This window comes from Olea europaea, unplaced genomic scaffold (genome assembly GCF_002742605.1).
Source record: "Olea europaea var. sylvestris unplaced genomic scaffold, O_europaea_v1 scaffold1395, whole genome shotgun sequence".
Classification (NCBI taxonomy): Eukaryota; Viridiplantae; Streptophyta; class Magnoliopsida; order Lamiales; family Oleaceae; genus Olea; species Olea europaea.
In genome coordinates, this window is record NW_019231471.1 from 77052 (window position 1) to 104789 (window position 27738).

Below are 27738 nucleotides of genomic sequence, written 5' to 3' on the forward strand. Positions count from 1 at the left end.
ATCATATCTTTCACTCCACTATTAAGTCAATATAAATCGAAAACTCCTTTTCGACTTATGAGTACACCTTGGCCAAGGATTTCATCATCGACTTAATTGAATGAAACGCAGATCATAATCTCCTACTATCTAAGAGTGACGAATCCTTTATTGATCAATCACAACCTTCATACGATTCTTGACGTACCCGAACGATGTCGTATTAGCGGCCCCTTTCAGAGCAACATCCAACACCGCCAAAGTATGACTGTCCTCATATAAGGTATCATGACGACCTCAAGTCAAAGGACCAATTCTACTACTGAACGTTAAAGATTAGCCACTAACACTCAGATAGTTATCCATGTGGAATCTCTTAGCGGGTCTCCAATGTTTTGTTCTATAACAAAACATCCACGTGTTCATTTAAGTGTCACCACACTTTAGCTCGTGAGATCAGCTACTTACTTCACAAGTAAGAAATGCCACACGTAATGGTCTAACTGTATTAACGATATCCGTATCTCGTTATTACTTACAACCATGATTTATTCAAGATCCAATTATATGTAATTTGTATCTCACAATCACAACTCCTTGTGATTAACAGATTACCTAAAAATTGGATCTTTGGATTCTATTATTTAATATTATTTATTGCAAAATTAATTTAAATAAATAATAGATCTCGCCAAAATCAAATGCATTAAATATATTAAAAGCGTTTACAACCTAAATCGATTGTATCTAGGGCATAACACTTACAATATCTTTATCTAAGTAGACATTAGACATTTCTCAATTAGCAAAACCTGCCTGCCACTATCATTGCCAACCGTGTGAAACTACTGCTAAGTCATCAGAATTAAGCTTCTTTGGCTGGATATCAGTATAACATGTCACAGGTCCACATTCATCTTATGCTATTAAAAGATTTCATTATTGATTCTTCTGGTTTAGGATAAGGTATCAACCAACCAGACATGTGGGACACGGGTTCGGTAACAAGTCTAGAGGGTCACAAACATGTCCCTGCAGAACAATTTCAGAACTTCTTTGAGAATTTTCTTGAATGCAACAAGGAAAAGTTTCAGGGTTTTTGAAACTTCGGGCCTATATAGATCTCTCAGTTATGCATAATGCATAATTCGGGGTTACAATCATGCGACGGTGTGGTGCCAGAATCATTGAAATAATGATTGATATAATGCTACATGATACTCTTATCATTGAACTGTTTATAATATAATCATCTTTTATATCAAATCATTTTTCGCTACATAGGACTCTGTCACTGCTTCTGTCACCATTCATCTGACAAAGCAGTATAATCCAAATAAAATTTACTTTCAAGAAAACAAGTTTAAAATCGCGTCAATCAATCTTTAGAAAGTTCATTTCTACCGTTAAAGAGTGTCCTGCCTCATTGGTATATTAAAAAAAAAAAAAAAGAAGGATAGATTGGCCAATCCAAAAACAGGGTGGTTCTCAGCCTGTTGCACTTACGTGTTGGTAGCTTTGAATGTACAATAATGGATTGTAAAGTTGTGTATGTTTACCGCAGAATGTGACTAACTGAAACATTTGGCATCAAAATATTCCACTTTTAAGTGACAAGGTCCAGGCAGAGACGTAATTGCTTGATATGGATATGAATGATTGTACGCATTATTCTTGTATAAGAACAAAGTGCCTGAACATTATTCTTGTATAAGAACAAAGTGCCTGAACATTATTTAAAAATATACCTTTTTAGTACAGTAAAGAAACTTGCAATCGTTCACCAGTATACAATGCTTGCAATATTCACTGCAGGTCCTTTTAAGGCCCCAAGTTGGTATTGAAACGGTATCCTAACACCATAGGCTGAGCTCAAGTTGGTCTTCGATTCATTGGTGTAACAGTGTTTGATTAGATTCCAGAAAAGAAATGTGGTTCCTGTAATGTTGTGTTGAATGGGAGTGCCAAGGTAGTGTCATTGTCAGACTAGTGAGCATACGACCGTACGGGGCAAATGAAATTGGGCGCTAATATGGAATGTTAAGAACTTATTTCTCCACAAGTATTCCTATGCAAGCACTGGTAAAAACGTATAAGAGCTGTACATATACACTAATCTATAAAATTATCAAAAGGGAGAAAAAGGTTGCAAATCAGTTTCGATGATTAGTTCAGCAGCTGCACCCATGGTACCAACTCCACCAGCGCTAAGCAAAGCAAAAGCAAGTTCCTTCTCGTTCCACCGGCTCATCCCCTCACTTAGTCTCTTCAATAACTCTACGTCCACCTCAACTACCCAACTTGGCATGCACCTGACCATCAAACTCAAGAAACCAGACACATAAGCACGCCAAGTGATCGGATCACATCCAAGAGATATCTTGCCATCAACGGCACTAGCCACAAATTCCAAGTGACATCTGAGAATTTTTGGACGACGCTTGGCAGCAGACGATGATGAGTCAACCCCCCAAATAAAAGCTCCACAAAGAGCCACTAAGTATGCCAATGCATAACCCCTAAGCAGCGGAAGCATTGCACCTGAGTCCCCTTCTTGCTTGGACCAGTGAATGGACATAAACCAAGAAGGAAGAGTTTCCTTTATTAGTGACTGAACCAGCCCCATCCCACCAGATAAGAACATTAAAGAAGCCCCCAGAGAAGCTGCAAGTTTCACTTTCATTATGGCTACAGCAAACGAGAGATGCCCATGTTTCATTCCGCTCTTGACTTTCTTTAGCTTTTCGAACCTCTCTCTAGGAAGCCCCATAAATGTTACGTCTTTCACTAGTCGCATCAGTAAAGCAACTATCTCTTCCCTTAAGAACATAATGTCTCGGATTGATCTATAGACTCGTAGATATAGAATCCCAGGTGCAACAGGAGAGATCCCACCGCTAAAATGTGATCCAAAGCCATGGCCAAGAAGTGCTCCGACACCACCATTGCTTGTGATGCAGGTACCATTTATACCAAGTGTAGCACTAAAGCAGCTCTTAAGAAGTTGAACAACGGCATCATTACTATGAAGGAAGACAGTACGAGAGGCAGAAAATACGAGGAAATCACTCCAACGTTTCGCCTTTTGGGTCCACAAAGAAGCCACTATTGGCATGCACGGCCACGGGCAACCTGCTGCTAGGGACTCCAGTGCTGGGCCTGCTAGATTTAGAAAACGTTGTGAGGCTTTATCGAGTTTATAGGTTATGGTGAGGCTTACAAATGCAGCCAAGGGAAGCGGAAGTGCAGCTGGAGAACTCCCCCCTACAAATATAATTTTCCAAAAGACATTGTAGTATATCAGAATAAGTAAAGAATGAAAAATGAAAAGCTATATTTCCAAAAATAACAAATATAAACTATTTCTAACAATTGACACTTAGCCAAAAAGCCATTAGACAATAAACAACACAAATACTTCAAAGATGCATGCACTTCTCATTTTGATCTAATCTGTTTATGGAATCATCAAACTACAAGATCTAAAGCGCTAACCTCGAAAATTCACATAAAAGAGACTGCAGTAAGAAAATTGTCCATGAACCTTTACTTAAATGAAATGCATGCCCAACTCTTCTTTACAGAAAAGCATACCTGCAGCAAGACTGGGAACATCAACACCAGTGGCAGCCAGTATTTTCTTAATATGTTCCTCGACATTGGAGAGATTTGCAGCAGGACTGGGCCAATCAGTTCCATTCATAAAAACTTGTTTCCAAACACCACGAGTTACTTCAGCTGAGAAATAACTTACAATAGTCGCCAAAGTGGCAGGAAGATAATCAGCCAAATCTTTAAGCCCTGTAACAAAAGTGATTTACATGAGTAGCAGAAGGCTAGACCACCACACTTTTGTTCCAAGCTGAAGATTACTTAAATGCTATGCTCCCATTGTTTAATACCCAAATTCGTTCTTTGTTTGGCAGAAGCGGGAAGTGCTAAGATGATTATCAAACTCATTTTAGTTATAGATATTAAGAACCAAAAGCTTAAGGATATTTTTGACGTTCCAGTTATTGAACTTGAGGCATATACTTTATATTTTATTTGGCTCAAACAGTATTTAATATTTTCAGGTTCTTTAGGTACACGAGGAGGAAGTCCAAATGTTCAGACTAACCCGTGCAGAGTTCACGAGGTGATAATCTTCCATGGGAACATGCTGTTAGGGCAGCATCAGCCACAAAGGGAACAGCTTCAAGGATATCCCAAGCAGGTAACTTAGGCCTCAGATAAGTATCTTCGCTTCCAGGTCCAGAGGAACTACTACTTCCAGATGTCATGGACTGACATCCTCTATTAAATTTCTTAAACATCATATTGAGTAGTGTATCAACAGTTTGATATACAGGAGTCCCATTGACAAGACCCGAGAGGGGTGAAGCTATACATGCCAGGTGTTGTCTATACCATACTTTAAGTTTTGGAAATGAGTCCACAAATATGGGTTTAGGAGAGGATGAACTGGCAATTTTTGCAAGTCTCCTCCTATTTGGGTCCTTGAGCATGTTTCCTGAAGACACTAGATGGGAATTCCGCACTAGTAGGAGGTATTCAGGAGTGAGTTGAGATCCTACTGGGGGTACATCTCCGACTCCGCATTCAACAGGCGGATGATTAAACCTCCACAGTTTTAGAAGAAGAGCAAATGCATTTGAAAACACGGCATGGGCAGATATCTCCTCTCCTGTTGTCAGGGTCCATGAGATATTCGGAACACATGAACCAAATACCTCACAGATTGTCATCAATGAACCAGCAAGTTGTGGAACCTGGCAAACATAATCATGAGTATGCTGTTTTCACTAAGTTCATAGTGCCTAACCATTCCTACTTCCTCACATTATATCACCAGGAAATTCCTATGTTAACTGTATACTGTCTACAAAATCCAAAAATATAACTTGCACTTCACATGTTACAAATTAACAAGTGGGTGAACTGCTCTTTTACTTTACATATCAAACAAATGGGAGTTTGGAAAAAACAATCAATAAATTGTATCGTATCTTAGGCCCTTTCATACAACACTTGAATATATATGTTTCCACTTTCCAACATCTATAGAGCAGTGAACTGTCCGAGCACTAAACTTCACATTGTACCAGTTACTCAGGTATGGACAAAGATGTGAACTATAAGATCACAAAAAGCAAAGGACTAATTACCGTGTGCATGTCATGTGTTCTAAACAATTTCCATACTATACAAGGCTAATGTTACAAAAATGTACTACCAGTTATACTAGAATCTGGCTAAACCATGAAACTTCCTTCTACTTTTTGCAAGAGAAGGTGTGTAAAAGTTAATGTACCAAACCATGTACAGAGAAAATCTGGACGCAGTCAACAGGGGCTATCCCAACAAGAAGGACATTCAGCATCGGAGCATAACCTATCAAATAGCTGTCACACCCAGAATAGTCAACAGGAACTGGTGGAGACAATAATCTAGTTATGAAATAAACAGTGTGTTCCTGCACGATCATTAGTTGAGCACAATTAGAAAAACTCGGCTGTTTTGCCACCACAAATTAACTCAAAAAGGAAAATAAATAATTAACGACGGATAGGTGTTGTCTATCATGAGGAAATGGGGATGACTTAATAAACTACCTGAATATTCCATCCGCAAATTAAAGAGGCCCCACAGAGAATAGTAGCAGCAGCTATCCTTTCATCATCAGGTCCATTGACTGCAACCTCGAATACTTTCTCGATCTCTGCTAAGCTTCCATCAAATCCATGATCTTAAATTCAGTTGCTTTACTATTGGCAAAATCAATTAAAAAATAAAAAAAATGCTGCCTATCTGGCTTAAGGGGGGAAGAAAAAAAAAATTCAACTGAAGAAATACAGTGAAACCCTAGGGTACTATAAGTGGGCTCATGCATCTCTGAAGCCAATGCAACACCAAAGCAAGAAGCCTCTTACGTTACAGTTAATAATATATCAATTTCTTGTTTCAAGTGTCTCAAAAATGCTTCTGAATGATGATTTCAGTTCTTGATGTATAGTTTGTTGAAACATTTCCATGTGATGGACTAAATGAGATGACCTATCACCTAGATTTGAGTTGAAAGTCCTCACCTATACTTATCCGATACATACTTTTGAATAGGGTTGAATTTTGAGTATAATTATAACCAACTAGTAACTATGTGTTAGTGCCTAGACACCCATTGGCTAAAATATCAGGACAAAATGAGAGTAAGTATGAAACTTTACTATCTACTTATTAATTGGCAAGGGCATTCTGTGATTACCTTGTAGCAGGAGTTGATATTAGAGCAATAACCATAGATGGAGTAAGAGATGCCCCCTTCATAAACAATGTCCAATCAGACATTTGATTTGGAACACTTTGAGGTAGTTGATTGATGGGTCCACTTACATAACCTGGCCAGAAATAAGCAGTTGTATCCAGTAGATTTCTGGCAATGCATGCCTCAACTATTAAATGATGCAGGTTCCCAGCTGCATAGAAAACAGAGGACTAATCCCACTGGAAACAGTGACAAGTAACCACAAAACTCAAATTTCCAAATCCAAGGTAAAAAGATGTAATTTTTGTGGAAACTTGTTTGCAGGATAGAGACACTCATGAAATCAATTTCAAACCAAGTTAAGAAAATGATATTGAAGAAAGTAAGGTTTTCAATTCATATTCAATAGGGAAATATACAGAAGCCCTATCAATAGTACAATATTGAGAAGAAGAAAAGGAAAAGAATCTTCTAATTTAGGAGAAGAAAGATAAACTCCCTAATTTATCTAACCGACTATCAATAGAAGGAAAGAACTAAACTAAATATAGTACAAAGTATCAATCCAATCAATCCACTGATACACACTATTTCTATACTCCCCCTCAAGTTGGAAGATAAATGTTGACTATTTCTAGCTTGTGGACGAAATCATCAAAACTTCGTCTCGGTAGTCCTTTGGTGAATATATTAGCAGTTTGTTCTCTAGTAGGGATGTAGGTCATGCAAATGATTACATCTTCAACATTTTCTTTGATGAAATGTCTGTCCATTTCTACATGTTTGGTTTCATCATGTTGAACAGAATTAAGGAAAATGTTTATGGCAACTTTGTTATCACGGTAGAACTTGATTGGAAGTTTTAGTGTGGCCCGTAATCCTTCCAAAAGCTTCTGTAACCATAGTCCTTGCATATCCCTTGTGCAACTACTCTAAATTTAGTTTTAGCACTACTTCTCATCACTATATTTTGTCTTTTACTCCTCCAGATTATCAAGTTTCCCCTTATAAAGGTACAATAGCCAGTAGTTGATTTTCTATCGTCTGTTGAACAAGCCTAATCCGCATATGTGAAGACTTCTACTTTCTTGTTTCCATTCTTCTTAAAGAATAATCCTTTCTCAGGTGTCCTTTTAAGATATATGAGGATTCTATATACTGCTTCCATATGAATTTGTTTTGGTGAGTGCACATGTTGGTTTACCACACTTACCAAGAAGGCAATGTCGGACCTAGTGTGGGATGGATAGATAAATTTTTCGACAAGTCTCTGATACCCTGTCCTGAACGAGGTCCCCATCATCTACTATTTTCCTTCCTGTATCAATAGGTGTGTCACTTGATTTTCATCCCAACATGCCTGTTTCTGTTAGGAGATCATGAATGTATTTTCGTTGTCAAACACTGACACCTTTTTTGATCTTGCCACTTCCATTACTAAGAAATACCACATCTGTCTCCAAATCTTTTACTTCAAATTCTGTTGCTAGACTTTTTTTTGAGTCTTCCCATCTCACTTATATTGTCTCATATTAGGATTATATCATCTACAAATATAATTAAAATGGCCTTTATTTCATTTTCTGATTGTTGGAAAAACATGGTATGATCTGATTGTCTCGTTGATAACCTTAGTCTTTCAACATCTTTGCAAATCTATCAAACCATGCCCTAGGTAAGTGTTTGAGGCCATATAATGATTTCTTGAGTTTACACACCTGATTCTCCTCAACCCCCTTTTTCAAATCCTGGTGGGAGAATCATGAAGACTTCTTCTTCCAGTTCCCCATTTAGAAATGCATTTTTAATGTCTAATTGTTACAGAGGCCAGTCCAAATTAGCTGCTAAAGACAAAAGAACTCTGATAGTATTTAGTTTGGTTACTTGTGCAAATGTATCTGTGTAGTCAATACCATAGGTTTGAGTGTATCCTTTCACAGCCAGTCGAGCTTTATATCGTTCTATTGTTCCATCTGCTTTATACTTTAGATTGAATACCCATTTACATTCTACGGGTTTTTTCCTCTTGGTAGATCCATCATATCCCAAGTTTCATTTTTCTTCAATGCCCGCATTTCTTCCATCACCGCTTCTCTCCATTTTGGAATTTTCAAAGCTTCCTCAACACTCCTTGGAATTTCAATCCTGTCAAGATTGGATGTAAAAGTGCGGAACCCTATAGATAGAGTATTATAAGATATGAATTTTGAGATAGGGTTAAGAGTGCATGATCAAGTTTGTTTTTTGAGTGCAATAGGTAGATCCGTATCTGGAGATTCAGATTAATGGGAATTCGGAGCTAGGTCTGGAGCTATCATCGGTTTTGATTCTTTTGGTACTTCAAATGTGAGGTTCTCCTTATACCTTGATTTTGGCTTCCATGAGTAAACTAACATCTCTTGTCATTTTGTACTCCTACATCTCTCCCTGAGTTCATATTCTCCTCTATATATGGCATATTAGGTTTTGAAGGTGAGATTTCGATGTCCTTTGGAGATGAGGCTTCGTTAATCCCAGAGTAGGTATTAAGATTTAAGAACCTATCTTCACTAGTCTTCTTCTCTTGAAGAGAGGTTTTTGTGAAGTAACGTGTCTTTTCAAAGAATGTGACATCCAACCTAACATAAGTTTTTCGTATTAATGGATCATAACATTTGTAACCTTTCTGAGTGAATGAGTATCCAATGAAGACACATTTACTGGCACGGGGATCAAGTTTTCCTCAATTATGGAAATGACTGTGAGCAAAGGCAGTACAACCGAACACCTTAAGGGATATGTTTGGAATTAGACGAGAAAGGGAAAAAGAATTCTGGAATTTTTGCATCAGTAATTTGGAGGAGAGTACGCGATTAGGCATTCAGTTGATAAGATATGTTGATGTTAAGATAGCATCCCCAAAACATCTTTGGCATATATTTGAAGTGAACATTAGGGTATGGGTAACTTCAAGTATGTGTCGATTTTTTCGTTCGGCAATTCTATTTTGTTGAGGAGTGTCGACGCATGAGCTTCGGTGAACAATCCTATGTTCTAGCAGATAATCTTGTAGAGCAATATTGAAGTATTCAGTATCATTATCAATACGCAGGATCTGAATTTGTGTTTGGATCATTTTGTGAAAGTTGATTAATATGGAACGTACTTCAGCTTTTTCTTTTAGTTGATAGACCCAAAATACCCGAGTGTGATCATCTACAAATGTGACAAACCATTTTATGTGAGTGTGATTAGGAATACTTGAGGGACCCCATAGATCACTGTGAATTAAGGTGAAAGGTTTTGATAGCTTATATGTGGATTTTGGAAAAGTAGTATGGTGATGTGTTACAAATTCACAAATTTCACACTGAAAATCAGCAATAGTTTTATTTGAGAATATAGGAAGAAAGAGATGTTTTAAATATTGTAAGTTCAGGTGGCCTAGTCTCCAATGCCATAACAGAATATCATTATCCCTAGAGGCCAATATAGAATTACAAGTTTTAGTTTGACGTTGTTTACCCACTTCAATTTCTTCAAAATAGTAGTCCCTCGCACTCTTTACAACTGCCAATCGTTGTCCCCAATGATAGGTCCTGAAAAACACAGTGAGAATGAGAAAAATTAGCAAAGCAATTTGAGTCTCTAGTTAATTGGTTAACGGACAATAAATTGCATGACAAGTTTGGAACATGAAGAATAGATTTTAGAGTTGTAGACTCGGAAATTTGAATACTCCTTTTTCCTACCACAGATGAGAGTGATCCGTCGACGATCTTAACTTTTATAGTTCCCGTACATGGTGAGTATGAGGTTAACATATGGTAAGCATCCATCATGTAATCAGATGCACCTCAGTCAATGATCCAAGGAATTTCATATCTTGATGAGATATTTAGGGCTTTTAGGAAACTACCCTTGTGGGCTAATGAGCTTGAAGGACTGTGTATGGACGAGTGACTTGATGTTTGAAGCCTCGAGAAAATTTGGTAGAGTTGTTCTAACTACTCAGGGTTGAATGCTCCAATTGAAACTTCTTCAGATATTCCCGTTTGGTCGATCAAGGCTTGATAACCGCGATTCTTAGCGTTGTGTCTCGGCTTCCAATCGCTGGGCTTCCCATGTTTATCCCAACATGTGTCCTTATGTCCGAGCTTACTATAGTATTCACACCATAGACGTCCCTTGTGTTGCCTTTAGCCTGGCCCATGTCCAAATTTTGAAGAAAGTGATACAATTTTAGATTCACTTCTAGCATCCCCAAATTCAAATGATCCTATAGGCCTAAAATTGCTCGACCTAGATCCAGCTTTAAAGAGCCCGTCTTTTACCAGCCCATTACCAATGTTATTTGGGTTGAAGTGTGGAAGAAAATCAAAGTGCAGCCCAATTTCTCCTCTGGTTCCCTACGACAGAAAAGCGACTTCGGTGTCTCTGTTCGGCCCATCCGTCATCACCACTTTCCAACGGTTTTCTTCCCTTCTCACCTCCGCGAATACTTTCCAGGTTGAAGATAATGGTCGTTGACTCAATATTCTGCTATAAGATCATCCAGATCCCGATTAAGGCCGACAAGAAATTCATAAACTCATTCATTTTCGAGTTTTTTCTTATACTTCACACTGTCGCCTGAACATTCCCACTCTTCCTCATAAATAAGGTCAAGTTCTTGCCAAAGGGTTTTTCATCTCTAGGTAATACTTAGTAACCCCCCCTTTTTCCCTATTTGGCTTGCCACAATTGTGTTTTAATTGCAAAAATCTGGGATGGGGTTTCAGGGTCCGAATACACTTCTTTGATAGCATCCCAAATGTCCTTTGCAGTTGGGAGGAAAAGATACATTTTTCCAATAGATGGTTGCACAAAATTCGCCAGCCAAGCCATGACCATAGAATTTTCTGATTTCCATCTCTGCAATTGGATGGTGTTTGTAGGCTTCTTTGTGTCTCCGATCAAATAACCAATTTTTCCCTCACCTTCAATTACTAATTTCATTGATTGAGCCCATTCCCTGAAATTTCTTCCATTCAACTTTTCCACTGTAAGTTGAAAGGAGGTATTTTCCACTCTCTTGCAGAGTTGATCTCCGTCTCGCCGTGAGATGACTCTGATTTCGTGGAGCTTTTATTGTAGATGGGATTTTCCGTTATTAGTTGCTAAGTTTATACACACACACACACAGGCAGCTCTGATACCATGAAGAGCGGAAGTTTTTCAATTCATATTCAATAGTGAAATATACAACCCTATTAGTAGTACAATATTGAGAAGAAGAAAAGGAAAAGAATCTTCTAATTTAGGAGAAGAAAGAGAAACTTCCTTATTTATGACTACCAATAGAAGGAAAGAACGAAACTAAATATAGTACAAAGTATCAACCCAATCAATCCACTAATACACACGGTTTCTATAGATATCATTCATCTTGGATCCTCCTAAATTGAGGTGAGATCTAACTGGTCACTTTAATCTGTAGTTAGTTAGAGAAATACTACTTACAGCAGTTCATTGGCATATCCGGCATGCTGATGCACTCGAAGTATGCAGTGCCAACATTGATTCTTGATATGAACATCATTGCTTTTGCAGCAGCCTGATTGGCTGTGTCAATGACTGATTTTGGAGGAGTTAGCAAGCTGTGATATTCAATTAAGTTCTGAACACTTAAAATTAAATCTGTACGACGCGTCCCGGGAACTTGATTTTTGCTGTCCATACCATCTTCAATCTCATCAGTTGCTACACTTTCCTCTTCTTCAACAAGATCAGAAATTACAAGAGTAGTGATAGACAATAACATGCACATTCGAGTATCCAGGCGGGGCACCGGTCCCTCAATAGGATCCCTTTCCTACAGTCAAATGTAGTTTATCTGTTACCAATAAATAAAATGACAGCAAGAAAAACGGAAAAAGAAAAATAATAGAGTCATGCTTTCACATAAAGACAAGCATGTTGTTCTACCAAAATTTCAAGGCATTCCCTTATTTTCATGCAGTAATTTATTTAGTTTGGTTTGGCTTTGAGGTAGAATTGTATGAAACAAATAGAAGCACAAAACTTTAACACAAGCATGTAATACCCAAAACAAAATCAATTTTCTCCTATAGTTCAGTCCATGTACACCAGTTCCTTTGCATGACACTACTACATTCACCAATAAGATTTCTAGTTGTTTGAAAATCCAAAGCAAGCAAATTTAAGATTAATTAAACAAGTCTAGACCCAAAAAGTAATTATCCAAGCTAAGTTCTAACCCTTTGAACAAGACGTAGAGCAGCCATCCAAAGTCCTAAAAAGATTTCATACCAAGAAGTCGAGTTAATTGCTTGAAGAGTCTTAACTAAACCTGCAAAGTAAAATTCCAACTTATATTATGTAAAGCACTAAAACAAGTACATATATCAATTTTTTACTGAGGTTTATGACAGAAATCACTTCACCAGCAATCATTTCAATTGCACTAGTAGCATAAACTTGATAACCATCCATAGCATCTTCTAGGAGCAAATCAAGAGGAAGCCAAAAAGCAGAACGACCAACTCCAAGACAGAGACCAGCAGAATCATTCAGGGGCGTGGATTGTAGTATACCATGAAACTCTTGCAAGGAATTTTTCAAGCAATAATGAGACATGTTTTTTTGCTTATCTGATATCAAATGTAAAAGACCATCTGGTGTCATAACTTCTGAATTTCTCAAGGCTAATGAATTTTTTGCGAGCAGTTGAATTCGCAGGATAAAACCTCCCCATTCCATAGACCTAGCAGAGGGACAAACAAGTTATTATGCCATAACAGTATTGGGATGATCTCAGAATGATACATTGGAGCCTAGAAACAAATTGATAATAATGTATAAACCTCGGGCGAAGGCTATTATTAGAGGTGTCAGATTGATAGGTTCCCTCTAAATATAAACCCAACTATATAGTTCACATTACTTTTACATTATTTATTTCTATGATTCATCAAACTCCATATGGATTTGTAATCATGTAAACTAAATGGTATGTGCTTGATGTGAGGCGCAAAAAATGACTCATCGCCAATTTACTTCCGCTGACCACATATAAAATAGTATAGTCAAATAAAGGCAGAGAAACTTCTAAATTAAACTTCAAAGAAGGATAGAGTTCTGACATGTTTTGGCGTGCCAAGTAAAGAATTCTGGAAGTTACTTTATTTTTGAGAAACTTCCCAATCAACTCTATAGCCATAACGGTATTATAAGCCTTCAATCTCTCTCTATGTTCATTCTTCTTCTCATTATAACTATCATCGCGATCTACATCCATGTCTTGTGTTTCAGTCGGCCATTTAGATTGCTTCTCTGGAGTAAGCTGCAGCAGTCCCTCATCATCTAATGATGCATCAACTAACTGCCAGACAATTGAAAACACGAACTGGACCAAATGAACACCGGGCTCATTCGTTTGCAGAGTAAATATCTGAGAGAAATTAAGGATAGTATCCAATGAATTCATGATCCTACATTGAGACGAGAGGTCAGAAAACATATATCACTCAACATTTAATTCAAGCAGAAAAACAAAAATGATCAAAGTAAATGATAAAAACAGATTTGTCCTACTAAAATCTTTTACATTATAAGTGAAAGCCTTTATGTGGCCTCTGTTGTAACATATCATTGATACGATCTTAAAGAAATTAGGATGAGATATAAGTCAGGAACAAAGAATTTTCTGATTCGAGTCAGGCCAGCTTGACATCTAAATTCGTCAGCCAGCAATATAGACAGTATATCATATTTTTATTGCCCAAAATCCCAGTGTCATAAATCCGAGTTCTAACAATGCTCTTAGTTGATGTCATTCTCTATGACTATATGCCTCATTACTGGTTAAAAACAATGAAAGTACTCATGTAATGTGTCACTACTTAGCTCTCTGATTATTCAGAGAATGATTCAAGTACTACATCACAAGGGAAAATGAACCAACCAAGAGGTTTGAAAGTAACCACTGGATACACCACCTGCAGTTTCATATGGCCTCCAACAAATGTTCTTTTTTGCTAGTTCAGAAACAACCACCCACATTAAACTAGAATGAAGAAGGTGATTTGCTAAAAATAAGGTTAAATGGTGTTTTCTTAGAGCTTTACAAATTGAAAAAAGGAACTAAGCAACTTAGCATGAATAATAGAGATCAATAAAACTGTTATAATTCAGACCATATCTGAAACCACTTTGTTATAAAAAGGGGAGGCGAATATGACATAATATGAGGTATATGATCGCACACAAAAAACAAGATTAAAAGCAAACAATAGATTGATAGAGGAACCGAGTATTTTATTCAACGACCAAAGGAGAAAATAATATTGTTACAACAATCTTAGCAATACTTAAACTGAATGAAGAATCTACTATTTATAGAGGTATGTCAAAACCCTAAAAGTAACCTAAAAGATGGAAATTAGGTCAAAATACGCGTAAAACTGACAAAAGGAGAAAACCTCGCGCAACACCGTCACTCGAGTGCCGTCTGGAGTGAGGCGAGCGACTGCCGTGTCGACGAACTTGGGCGACAACTTCCTGCTCCAAATGTTCGCCTACTGCCCAAGCAGCCAGCTAGCGAAAATGCGGCGACCTTTCTTTCCGATCCATAATTTTGATCTCTCAAAGACCACTACTCCAAACCACGTAACCCTAAACCGAATTTGGATTACAAACCCAACAAAAACTAAATATGAGCTTGATAAAGCATCACACCCAATAAAGTTGTGGCGTCATTCTCACTACTTAAAAATAACAAACACTCATCTTTGGTAAGGGAATCGATGTGTAATGTTTAAAATAGTACATAGAGAAATATATGTTGACAGCAGACAATAAAAACGGCTTTGGTAAAAATTAAATACTCACTTCTGATATTCTGGCAGAGTTGAATATCGTTTAAGCGTGAAGGCATGTCTTTCAAGGAGTTCCATATAAAGCCTAAATGCTGCTGGATGAGAATGCCGATATGGCATTACCCTGTTAAAAAGTTAAGAAACAATGATACAGTTCAATTTGTGCCAAAGTGAGAAATCAAATGCAGAAACATTAAAAAATTGTATTCTTTTGATTAAGTGTTTTGTTGAATATCTAACAGGTTGAATCCCTCTGTTTAACACCATAGACTCAAATTGCATTGCCAGTAAAGAGATTATACATCCGTCATAATGAGTTTGCAGGTAGTTCACAACAGGATGAATTTATCTGCCTCTACATTATCGATGAAAAATGTTAATTAAAAATAATAATAATAATAATTGTTACTTCAGCATTCAATACTAAAGCAAAAATACATGATACAAACAGGACAACATAATCAGTGGAATGTATTGCCAAATCTAATTACAACATTCATTTAAAATATGTTAAAAATAGGCAGCTAAGACATGTTTGATGCCATAAACAGAAAATAACAGCTCCTACAAAAGATGATATTGAATGCACCTCACTAATATAGAAATCAATAACACAATGTCAAAGACTTGAGCAAAAGCGATTCTAGATTCTTATTACAAAGAAAGAATCAATCTTGTACCTCTTGAAAGATGGAAACAACTGTTACATCTCACAATAAAAACATACACAAATTGAAAAATGTCGAAATAAGTACTGTTTTAAAAAGTACCTGACATCATTGAACAGAATACTTACCATTAGTAAAAGAAAAAATCATTAATTTCAAAAATGAGTTAATGAATAATCAATGAAATATTTTAAATCAGATTGAACGCAGCAGCATCCTTCCAATTCAAGTATTCATCATTATTTTTTACAAGGGACCCACAAATTAAAATGGAATCCAACCCACATCAATGTAATGATAGTTAATACAGATAAATTCTCACTCCATTATCAATCGAGCACCAAAACCACCAAATCCAGTATCAACTAAAACTATTTGAAAATGCACAACGACATAAATAGCAAGCATTTACAAGAACAAAACAGCACTAAAGATTGAAACACCTAAAACCTGTTGAGTGAGTCATCCGAGAACAAGTATTGGGAGTAAAACCTGATACACTATAAAATTGATTTACCAAGGAACAAAAGAAAGTAAAGGTTGACAGTTTCAGACAAACACATGTAATTAAAGCGGAAAAAAGAGCGAAGACTAGAAACTAGAGAGGAACCTTGTGGAGAGCAGGCCCAAAACGAGTAACGAAGGCACAATCTTGTGAGCCATGGCTTTCTCTAAGAACTTCCATGCAATGGGCACATTGTTATCCCAACAAATGTGAGATACCAGAAGGTTGGCTAGTTCAGAAGAAGGTAAAGAAACCCCCAAAGAACTCAACTTTGAGGACACTTTAATTGCCCACAATAATGGGTCGCAGCCCTGTTCTTGGGACGCCTTGGTTAGTTCCAAGACACCGTTCCAGGGGTTGAGGTACAACTGCGAGCACATCTCCATTACGAAGCTTACAGGATCATAATCTATGTCTCTGTGTGTTCATATGGGGTTGTTTATGTGCGCGCGCGCGCGCGTTAGATGATTGTATGGTGAAAGATATTATTCGTTTGAACAGAGAGGTTGGTGCGCCGATTGGTGCGATGTGGTTGATCCAAATGTTAAAGTTGAACTGAAAAGTTGGCTAATGGAGTTCCGGGGAAAAGAAACACTTAAATATGGGAGCGTGTGTCAATAATGCCATGAATCACCACATGAACCAGCTTAGTTGGCATTGAACTCCACCATTTTTAAATATCTTTTTCTTTAAACATTTTCAAACGTATTTCATGAATTCATAATTTGTCTTTAATTTTTAACTACAATTCTCCAAAAAAATTACTTTTTAAGTGAAAATCTCTTCCTCCTAAATAAACGCTAAAATATTTTAAGATTTAGGAAAATTATATTTGAGGTTCCAAACCTTTTACTTAATTGTAAACCACACCTAAATTTTTCACTTATTGCAATCATAGTCAGAAACCTTGCATTTCATTGCAGTTGTAAAACAAATGATCGTTTGTTGGCCAAAATTGATCCTCAATCCGAATGAAGTAATTTTATAAAAACTTATCGCAATTAAATTGACCTCAACTCAAAATGAATTCAGATAGAATAATATATATATATATATATATATATATTGTGTGCTAGATTTTGATTTCAAATAGAATACATATTAATGGTCTGAGGTAGGTAGAGATGATGACAAGCTAATATCCCAATTATAGTATATATATATATATATATATATATATATATATATATATATTGTGTGCTAGATTTTGATTTCAAATAGAATACATATTAATGGTCTGAGGTAGGTAGAGATGATGACAAGCTAATATCCCAATTATAGTCGGCCTCGTGATGATATTGCTTAGTTTTAGAATTAATTAAAAGCAACTTTTTGTATCAATGAGGACAAGTATAGTTGTGTTTGTGGCATCTTTATATTATAGCTTGTTCATGATGGTAACTTGGTTGGTAAGCACTACTTGCTCATGGCCAATATGTAAATATCATGCCAAATGGAATTATGGGTCCATCATTAGTCAAATTCATCAAATTTATTTGCTCGAATCCGACAAATTTCAATGTTCTAGTTTCATATATTTTTTGCTCGAAAATGTCTTTTTACAAATAATCGATTTCGATAATTCTTCCTATCAAATTACTATGTTAATGGAGATAAAAATAAAAATACAAATTTTTAGATGAGATTAATTGCAACCTAGAAAGCGAAACCCCACTTTGGGAAGCTTTGCTTCGGTCATGGTAAAAGTTACAATAAAATGATAAGATCTTAAAAAATATATTCAGACTTCTACCCAACCGAGTCTCCCATAACTTAGCTTATTATTTTTTTAAAAAGTACTATTCTTTACCTTACATTAGTGTTACGGCTATTGTTGAAAAAAGTGGCACGAATTTCGTGTATGCTTCTATTATGTTTTGCAATTGTTATATAATTATTTTTTTCGGGTTACGAGAAATTAAGGTGGACAAGACACTAAATCTCCATACATTTTAATACATTTCCTTGTAATTCATATATTTTCAGTTTTAGGTTAAGAAAATTCAACGGTGAATTTTAATCGGTGGAGTTAGTATTTTACAGGCTTTCAATCACTTTCGTAATCTCTCTCATCCTTTGAGAACGCTAATTTATATACTGTTTATGGTGTTGATTCGTAGAGGTAAAGAGAGAAAGCTGTAAAAAATTGACATAATGCCAAAAAGAACAAAGAAAGATATATGATGGTTAAGTTTGTCTTTGTTTACAAGATATTCAAAGAATTATTGCAATTTTACATTGTGAGAGAAATATAATATAATGTATCCAATGCAAATATTAGTTGTTACATCTACTTTAATTTATTTATAAAGTATTAATATTTATAAGAAAATATATTGGGTTATACGTTTCAATAATCCACAAGAAATATCAATAGCTGCCTCATGTATAGGTCTAGTTGGTATGACTAACCAACCAATAATATGTTATAATTGGTTGGCCCTAAGATAGGAATTGACTTCTTACCATTTTTATTTTTATTTTTTTTTTCATTTTTGGCAATTTTTTTGTGAAGAAGCAATGGACATTGTACATGTAAATCAAAACTAATATGGCATATTGCTTTAAATCAAATAATAGATGTAATAATGAATAGACAGAAGCGACAAAAAAGAATTCATGTAAATGATTATATAATTCAATATCAATAGTGAATGTTCATGATTGCAAAAAATTTCTTGTTTAGAGAGAAATAATTCTTAAAAACATACGACAATTTTACTATACTAATTGCACACTTGAGATCAAATGAAATGATATTTTTCAAATAATGTTTATATTACAATGAAGCAAAAACGAAGTGACTAAATGTCATCATCCAATTTGAACTCATAACTCTTTGAATCACCATGCAAGCTTGTCACAAGAGAAGCCTTCTAATAATCTCCCACCCTTCTCTCTCAAAGAAGTTAAGATTTTCCTTTGTTAAACCGGAATGAAGATTACAAAAAAAAAAAAAAAAAAAAAAATTTAAAAAATTAACTTTAAAAAAAAAAAAAAGTTTCATGTTAATCACTTAACATCACTTAGGTTAGGCTACCACGTGTCACACTTTATTAGAGAACATTTAACCGAGTGACAAAATTGAAATGAAAAGCAACTTCAGTAACAACTTCAAAACAAAATAAAGTTCAGAAACTAAAATGAAATTTCGTTATTAGCTGAGTGGCTAACAATGTTTTTAATCCTAAAAGTCACAAAAATTAAAAAACGATTCTGTGACAAGAATATATGCAGCCACAGAACAACACATATCGAGTGGTTTACCAGCTCCATCAAGCCACTAACAAGCAATGTTAAGACGATTTGATAGATTCATGAAACAACCAACTATTAAGGAGCCTTTTCTTAAACATTTAAAACACATGCAAAATGTTCCTCATAATTACCATAATTCACAAAGTATCAGATTATTGATTGAGTTTATACTTGTAATGCTATAAATTCCATCCAATCAAAAGGGGTTTTCAACATGGGTAAATGGAGCAAAACGTCTCTACCTTTCAAACTTATTGTGGAAAACGTTATTACCTTTTATTTTTAGACATTTTTGCCCATATTTCCACATTTTTTTGCGCTAAACGTCTTTTTTACCATTTTTTGACTTAAAATGACCAAAATACCCTTCTATTTAAACCAAAAAATAAAAATAAAAAATTGCAACTATAATCCCAAACTTTCAATATGTGCAAATCAGCCCAAAAATGAAAAAAAGGTCACCAAACCAAATCGACCACCACTTTGAAGCCAAAAAACTCCGGCCAACCACCGCCAAAACCATCTGACCTCCTTACTGTCGGATAGCCCTCACTTCCCTCTACACATATCCAATTACCATGCCAACAAATTTGGTAGAAATCGCAAGCCAAAATATCAAATTCGCAAATGCAAATACGGGGTGGCACCACCTGTTCCGACAAGACTCATGCCATTTGTAAAGCACTAAAACAAGTACATATATCAATTTTTTACTGAGGTTTATGACAGAAATCACTTCACCAGCAATCATTTCAATTGCACTAGTAGCATAAACTTGATAACCATCCATAGCATCTTCTAGGAGCAAATCAAGAGGAAGCCAAAAAGCAGAACGACCAACTCCAAGACAGAGACCAGCAGAATCATTCAGGGGCGTGGATTGTAGTATACCATGAAACTCTTGCAAGGAATTTTTCAAGCAATAATGAGACATGTTTTTTTGCTTATCTGATATCAAATGTAAAAGACCATCTGGTGTCATAACTTCTGAATTTCTCAAGGCTAATGAATTTTTTGCGAGCAGTTGAATTCGCAGGATAAAACCTCCCCATTCCATAGACCTAGCAGAGGGACAAACAAGTTATTATGCCATAACAGTATTGGGATGATCTCAGAATGATACATTGGAGCCTAGAAACAAATTGATAATAATGTATAAACCTCGGGCGAAGGCTATTATTAGAGGTGTCAGATTGATAGGTTCCCTCTAAATATAAACCCAACTATATAGTTCACATTACTTTTACATTATTTATTTCTATGATTCATCAAACTCCATATGGATTTGTAATCATGTAAACTAAATGGTATGTGCTTGATGTGAGGCGCAAAAAATGACTCATCGCCAATTTACTTCCGCTGACCACATATAAAATAGTATAGTCAAATAAAGGCAGAGAAACTTCTAAATTAAACTTCAAAGAAGGATAGAGTTCTGACATGTTTTGGCGTGCCAAGTAAAGAATTCTGGAAGTTACTTTATTTTTGAGAAACTTCCCAATCAACTCTATAGCCATAACGGTATTATAAGCCTTCAATCTCTCTCTATGTTCATTCTTCTTCTCATTATAACTATCATCGCGATCTACATCCATGTCTTGTGTTTCAGTCGGCCATTTAGATTGCTTCTCTGGAGTAAGCTGCAGCAGTCCCTCATCATCTAATGATGCATCAACTAACTGCCAGACAATTGAAAACACGAACTGGACCAAATGAACACCGGGCTCATTCGTTTGCAGAGTAAATATCTGAGAGAAATTAAGGATAGTATCCAATGAATTCATGATCCTACATTGAGACGAGAGGTCAGAAAACATATATCACTCAACATTTAATTCAAGCAGAAAAACAAAAATGATCAAAGTAAATGATAAAAACAGATTTGTCCTACTAAAATCTTTTACATTATAAGTGAAAGCCTTTATGTGGCCTCTGTTGTAACATATCATTGATACGATCTTAAAGAAATTAGGATGAGATATAAGTCAGGAACAAAGAATTTTCTGATTCGAGTCAGGCCAGCTTGACATCTAAATTCGTCAGCCAGCAATATAGACAGTATATCATATTTTTATTGCCCAAAATCCCAGTGTCATAAATCCGAGTTCTAACAATGCTCTTAGTTGATGTCATTCTCTATGACTATATGCCTCATTACTGGTTAAAAACAATGAAAGTACTCATGTAATGTGTCACTACTTAGCTCTCTGATTATTCAGAGAATGATTCAAGTACTACATCACAAGGGAAAATGAACCAACCAAGAGGTTTGAAAGTAACCACTGGATACACCACCTGCAGTTTCATATGGCCTCCAACAAATGTTCTTTTTTGCTAGTTCAGAAACAACCACCCACATTAAACTAGAATGAAGAAGGTGATTTGCTAAAAATAAGGTTAAATGGTGTTTTCTTAGAGCTTTACAAATTGAAAAAAGGAACTAAGCAACTTAGCATGAATAATAGAGATCAATAAAACTGTTATAATTCAGACCATATCTGAAACCACTTTGTTATAAAAAGGGGAGGCGAATATGACATAATATGAGGTATATGATCGCACACAAAAAACAAGATTAAAAGCAAACAATAGATTGATAGAGGAACCGAGTATTTTATTCAACGACCAAAGGAGAAAATAATATTGTTACAACAATCTTAGCAATACTTAAACTGAATGAAGAATCTACTATTTATAGAGGTATGTCAAAACCCTAAAAGTAACCTAAAAGATGGAAATTAGGTCAAAATACGCGTAAAACTGACAAAAGGAGAAAACCTCGCGCAACACCGTCACTCGAGTGCCGTCTGGAGTGAGGCGAGCGACTGCCGTGTCGACGAACTTGGGCGACAACTTCCTGCTCCAAATGTTCGCCTACTGCCCAAGCAGCCAGCTAGCGAAAATGCGGCGACCTTTCTTTCCGATCCATAATTTTGATCTCTCAAAGACCACTACTCCAAACCACGTAACCCTAAACCGAATTTGGATTACAAACCCAACAAAAACTAAATATGAGCTTGATAAAGCATCACACCCAATAAAGTTGTGGCGTCATTCTCACTACTTAAAAATAACAAACACTCATCTTTGGTAAGGGAATCGATGTGTAATGTTTAAAATAGTACATAGAGAAATATATGTTGACAGCAGACAATAAAAACGGCTTTGGTAAAAATTAAATACTCACTTCTGATATTCTGGCAGAGTTGAATATCGTTTAAGCGTGAAGGCATGTCTTTCAAGGAGTTCCATATAAAGCCTAAATGCTGCTGGATGAGAATGCCGATATGGCATTACCCTGTTAAAAAGTTAAGAAACAATGATACAGTTCAATTTGTGCCAAAGTGAGAAATCAAATGCAGAAACATTAAAAAATTGTATTCTTTTGATTAAGTGTTTTGTTGAATATCTAACAGGTTGAATCCCTCTGTTTAACACCATAGACTCAAATTGCATTGCCAGTAAAGAGATTATACATCCGTCATAATGAGTTTGCAGGTAGTTCACAACAGGATGAATTTATCTGCCTCTACATTATCGATGAAAAATGTTAATTAAAAATAATAATAATAATAATTGTTACTTCAGCATTCAATACTAAAGCAAAAATACATGATACAAACAGGACAACATAATCAGTGGAATGTATTGCCAAATCTAATTACAACATTCATTTAAAATATGTTAAAAATAGGCAGCTAAGACATGTTTGATGCCATAAACAGAAAATAACAGCTCCTACAAAAGATGATATTGAATGCACCTCACTAATATAGAAATCAATAACACAATGTCAAAGACTTGAGCAAAAGCGATTCTAGATTCTTATTACAAAGAAAGAATCAATCTTGTACCTCTTGAAAGATGGAAACAACTGTTACATCTCACAATAAAAACATACACAAATTGAAAATACATTTCAAAATAAAAACAAACACAAATTGAAAAATGTCGAAATAAGTACTGTTTTAAAAAGTACCTGACATCATTGAACAGAATACTTACCATTAGTAAAAGAAAAAATCATTAATTTCAAAAATGAGTTAATGAATAATCAATGAAATATTTTAAATCAGATTGAACGCAGCAGCATCCTTCCAATTCAAGTATTCATCATTATTTTTTACAAGGGACCCACAAATTAAAATGGAATCCAACCCACATCAATGTAATGATAGTTAATACAGATAAATTCTCACTCCATTATCAATCGAGCACCAAAACCACCAAATCCAGTATCAACTAAAACTATTTGAAAATGCACAACGACATAAATAGCAAGCATTTTCAAGAACAAAACAGCACTAAAGATTGAAACACCTAAAACCTGTTGAGTGAGTCATCTGAGAACAAGTATTGGGAGTAAAACCTGATACACTATAAAATTGATTTACCAAGGAACAAAAGAAAGTAAAGGTTGACAGTTTCAGACAAACACGTGTAATTAAAGCGGAAAAAAGAGCGAAGACCAGAAACTAGAGAGGAACCTTGTGGAGAGGAGGCCCAAAACGAGTAACGAAGGCACAATCTTGTGAGCCATGGCTTTCTCTAAGAACTTCCATGCAATGGGCACATTGTTATCCCAACAAATGTGAGATACCAGAAGGTTGGCTAGTTCAGAAGAAGGTAAAGAAACCCCCAAAGAACTCAACTTTGAGGACACTTTAATTGCCCACAATAATGGGTCGCAGCCCTGTTCTTGGGACGCCTTGGTTAGTTCCAAGACACCGTTCCAGGGGTTGAGGTACAACTGCGAGCACATCTCCATTACGAAGCTTACAGGATCATAATCTATGTCTCTGTGTGTTCATATGGGGTTGTTTATGTGCGCGCGCGCGCGCGTTAGATGATTGTATGGTGAAAGATATTATTCGTTTGAACAGAGAGGTTGGTGCGCCGATTGGTGCGATGTGGTTGATCCAAATGTTAAAGTTGAACTGAAAAGTTGGCTAATGGAGTTCCGGGGAAAAGAAACACTTAAATATGGGAGCGTGTGTCAATAATGCCATGAATCACCACATGAACCAGCTTAGTTGGCATTGAACTCCACCATTTTTAAATATCTTTTTCTTTAAACATTTTCAAACGTATTTCATGAATTCATAATTTGTCTTTAATTTTTAACTACAATTCTCCAAAAAAATTACTTTTTAAGTGAAAATCTCTTCCTCCTAAATAAACGCTAAAATATTTTAAGATTTAGGAAAATTATATTTGAGGTTCCAAACCTTTTACTTAATTGTAAACCACACCTAAATTTTTCACTTATTGCAATCATAGTCAGAAACCTTGCATTTCATTGCAGTTGTAAAACAAATGATCGTTTGTTGGCCAAAATTGATCCTCAATCCGAATGAAGTAATTTTATAAAAACTTATCGCAATTAAATTGACCTCAACTCAAAATGAATTCAGATAGAATAATATATATATATATATATATATATATTGTGTGCTAGATTTTGATTTCAAATAGAATACATATTAATGGTCTGAGGTAGGTAGAGATGATGACAAGCTAATATCCCAATTATAGTCGGCCTCGTGATGATATTGCTTAGTTTTAGAATTAATTAAAAGCAACTTTTTGTATCAATGAGGACAAGTATAGTTGTGTTTGTGGCATCTTTATATTATAGCTTGTTCATGATGGTAACTTGGTTGGTAAGCACTACTTGCTCATGGCCAATATATAAATATCATGCCAAATGGAATTATGGGTCCATCATTAGTCAAATTCATCACATTTATTTGCTCGAATCCGACAAATTTCAATGTTCTAGTTTCATATATTTTTTGCTCGAAAATGTCTTTTTACAAATAATCGATTTCGTTAATTCTTCCTATCAAATTACTACGTTAATGGAGATAAAAATGAAAATACAAATTTTAAGATGAGATTAATTGTAACCTAGAAAGCGAAACCCCACAACGGGAAGCTTCGCTTCGGTCACGGTAAAAGTTACAAAAAAATGATAAGATCTTAAAAAATATATCCAGACTTCTAAGACTTCTACCCAACCGAGTCCCCCATAACTTACCTTATTATTTTTTTAAAAAGTACTATTCTTTACCTTACATTAGTGTTACGGCTATTGTTGAAAAAAGTGGCACGAATTTCGTGTATGCTTCTATTATGTTTTGTAATTGTTATATACTTATTTTTTTCGGGTTACGAAAAATTAAGGTGGACAAGGCACTAAATCTTTATACATTTTAATACATTTCCTTGTAATTCATATATTTTGTGTAGTTTTAGGTTAAGAAAATTCAACGGTGAATTTTAATCGGTGGAGTTAGTATTTTACAGGCTTTCAATCACTTTCGTAATCTCTCTCATCCTTTGAGAACGCTAATTTATATACTGTTTATGGTGTTGATTCGTAGAGGTAAAGAGAGAAAGCTGTAAAAAAATTGACATAATGCCAAAAAGGACAAAGAAAGATATATGATGGTTAAGTTTGTCTTTGTTTACAAGATATTCAAAGAATTATTGCAATTTTACATTGTGAGAGAAATATAATATAATGTATCCAATGCAAATATTAGTTGTTACATCTACTTTAATTTATTTATAAAGTATTAATATTTATAAGAAAATATATTGGGTTATACGTTTCAATAATCCACAAGAAATATCAATAGCTGCCTCATGTATAGGTCTAGTTGGTATGACTAACCAACCAATAATATGTTATAATTGGTTGGCCCTAAGATAGGAATTGACTTCTTACCATTTTTATTTTTATTTTTATTTTTTTTTCATTTTTGGCAATTTTTTTGTGAAGAAGCAATGGACATTGTACATGTAAATCAAAACTAATATGGCATATTGCTTTAAATCAAATAATAGATGTAATAATGAATAGACGGAAGCGACAAAAAAGAATTCATGTAAATGATTATATAATTCAATATCAATAGTGAATGTTCATGATTGCAAAAAATTTCTTGTTTAGAGAGAAATAATTCTTAAAAACATACGACAATTTTACTATACTAATTGCACACTTGAGATCAAATGAAATGATATTTTTCAAATAATGTTTATATTACAATGAAGCAAAAACGAAGTGACTAAATGTCATCATCCAATTTGAACTCATAACTCTTTGAATCACCATGCAAGCTTGTCACAAGAGAAGCCTTCTAATAATCTCCCACCCTTCTCTCTCAAAGAAGTTAAGATTTTCCTTTGTTAAACCGGAATGAAGATTACAAAAAAAAAAAAAAAAAAAAAAATTTAAAAAATTAACTTTAAAAAAAAAAAAAAGTTTCATGTTAATCACTTAACATCACTTAGGTTAGGCTACCACGTGTCACACTTTATTAGAGAACATTTAACCGAGTGACAAAATTGAAATGAAAAGCAACTTCAGTAACAACTTCAAAACAAAATAAAGTTCAGAAACTAAAATGAAATTTCGTTATTAGCTGAGTGGCTAACAATGTTTTTAATCCTAAAAGTCACAAAAATTAAAAAACGATTCTGTGACAAGAATATATGCAGCCATAGAACAACACATATCGAGTGGTTTACCAGCTCCATCAAGCCACTAACAAGCAATGTTAAGACGATTTGATAGATTCATGAAACAACCAACTATTAAGGAGCCTTTTCTTAAACATTTAAAACACATGCAAAATGTTCCTCATAATTACCATAATTCACAAAGTATCAGATTATTGATTGAGTTTATACTTGTAATGCTATAAATTCCATCCAATCAAAAGGGGTTTTCAACATGGGTAAATGGAGCAAAACGTCTCTACCTTTCAAACTTATTGTGGAAAACGTTATTACCTTTTATTTTTAGACATTTTTGCCCATATTTCCACATTTTTTTGCGCTAAACGTCTTTTTTACCATTTTTTGACTTAAAATGACCAAAATACCCTTCTATTTAAACCAAAAAATAAAAATAAAAAATTGCAACTATAATCCCAAACTTTCAATATGTGCAAATCAGCCCAAAAATGAAAAAAAGGTCACCAAACCAAATCGACCACCACTTTGAAGCCAAAAAACTCCGGCCAACCACCGCCAAAACCATCTGACCTCCTTACTGTCGGATAGCCCTCACTTCCCTCTACACATATCCAATTACCATGCCAACAAATTTGGTAGAAATCGCAAGCCAAAATATCAAATTCGCAAATGCAAATACGGGGTGGCACCACCTGTTCCGACAAGACTCATGCCATT

The 27738-nt window shown here is 35.2% G+C and overlaps 2 protein-coding genes across 3 annotated transcripts; both read right to left on the reverse strand.

Moving 5' to 3' along the window:
- Positions 1 to 1985: 1985 nt before the first annotated feature.
- LOC111375648 (mediator of RNA polymerase II transcription subunit 33A) lies at positions 1986 to 16917 on the reverse strand. Of its 2 annotated transcripts, XM_022998507.1 has the most exons (13): positions 16381 to 16917; positions 15116 to 15226; positions 13369 to 13716; positions 12670 to 12989; positions 12484 to 12575; positions 11726 to 12077; positions 6373 to 6455; positions 6245 to 6300; positions 5595 to 5709; positions 5294 to 5455; positions 4100 to 4751; positions 3574 to 3780; positions 1986 to 3243 (listed from the first exon to the last, which is right to left on the reverse strand). In XM_022998507.1, the coding sequence occupies exons 1-13, from the start codon at positions 16659 to 16661 to the stop codon at positions 2108 to 2110; spliced, it is 3915 nt and encodes a 1304-aa protein (XP_022854275.1). In that variant the 5' UTR covers positions 16662 to 16917; the 3' UTR covers positions 1986 to 2107. The 2 variants fall into 2 exon arrangements, with proteins under 2 accessions (XP_022854275.1, XP_022854274.1); XM_022998506.1 differs by having other exon boundaries at positions 6245 to 6455.
- Positions 16918 to 19462: 2545 nt separating this feature from the next.
- LOC111375640 (mediator of RNA polymerase II transcription subunit 33A-like) lies at positions 19463 to 24571 on the reverse strand. Its single transcript, XM_022998497.1, has 6 exons — positions 24021 to 24571; positions 22721 to 22831; positions 20974 to 21321; positions 20231 to 20594; positions 20001 to 20183; positions 19463 to 19558 (listed from the first exon to the last, which is right to left on the reverse strand). Exons 1-6 carry the CDS (start codon positions 24299 to 24301, stop codon positions 19463 to 19465), a joined length of 1383 nt encoding a protein of 460 aa, XP_022854265.1. The 5' UTR covers positions 24302 to 24571.
- Positions 24572 to 27738: the final 3167 nt, after the last annotated feature.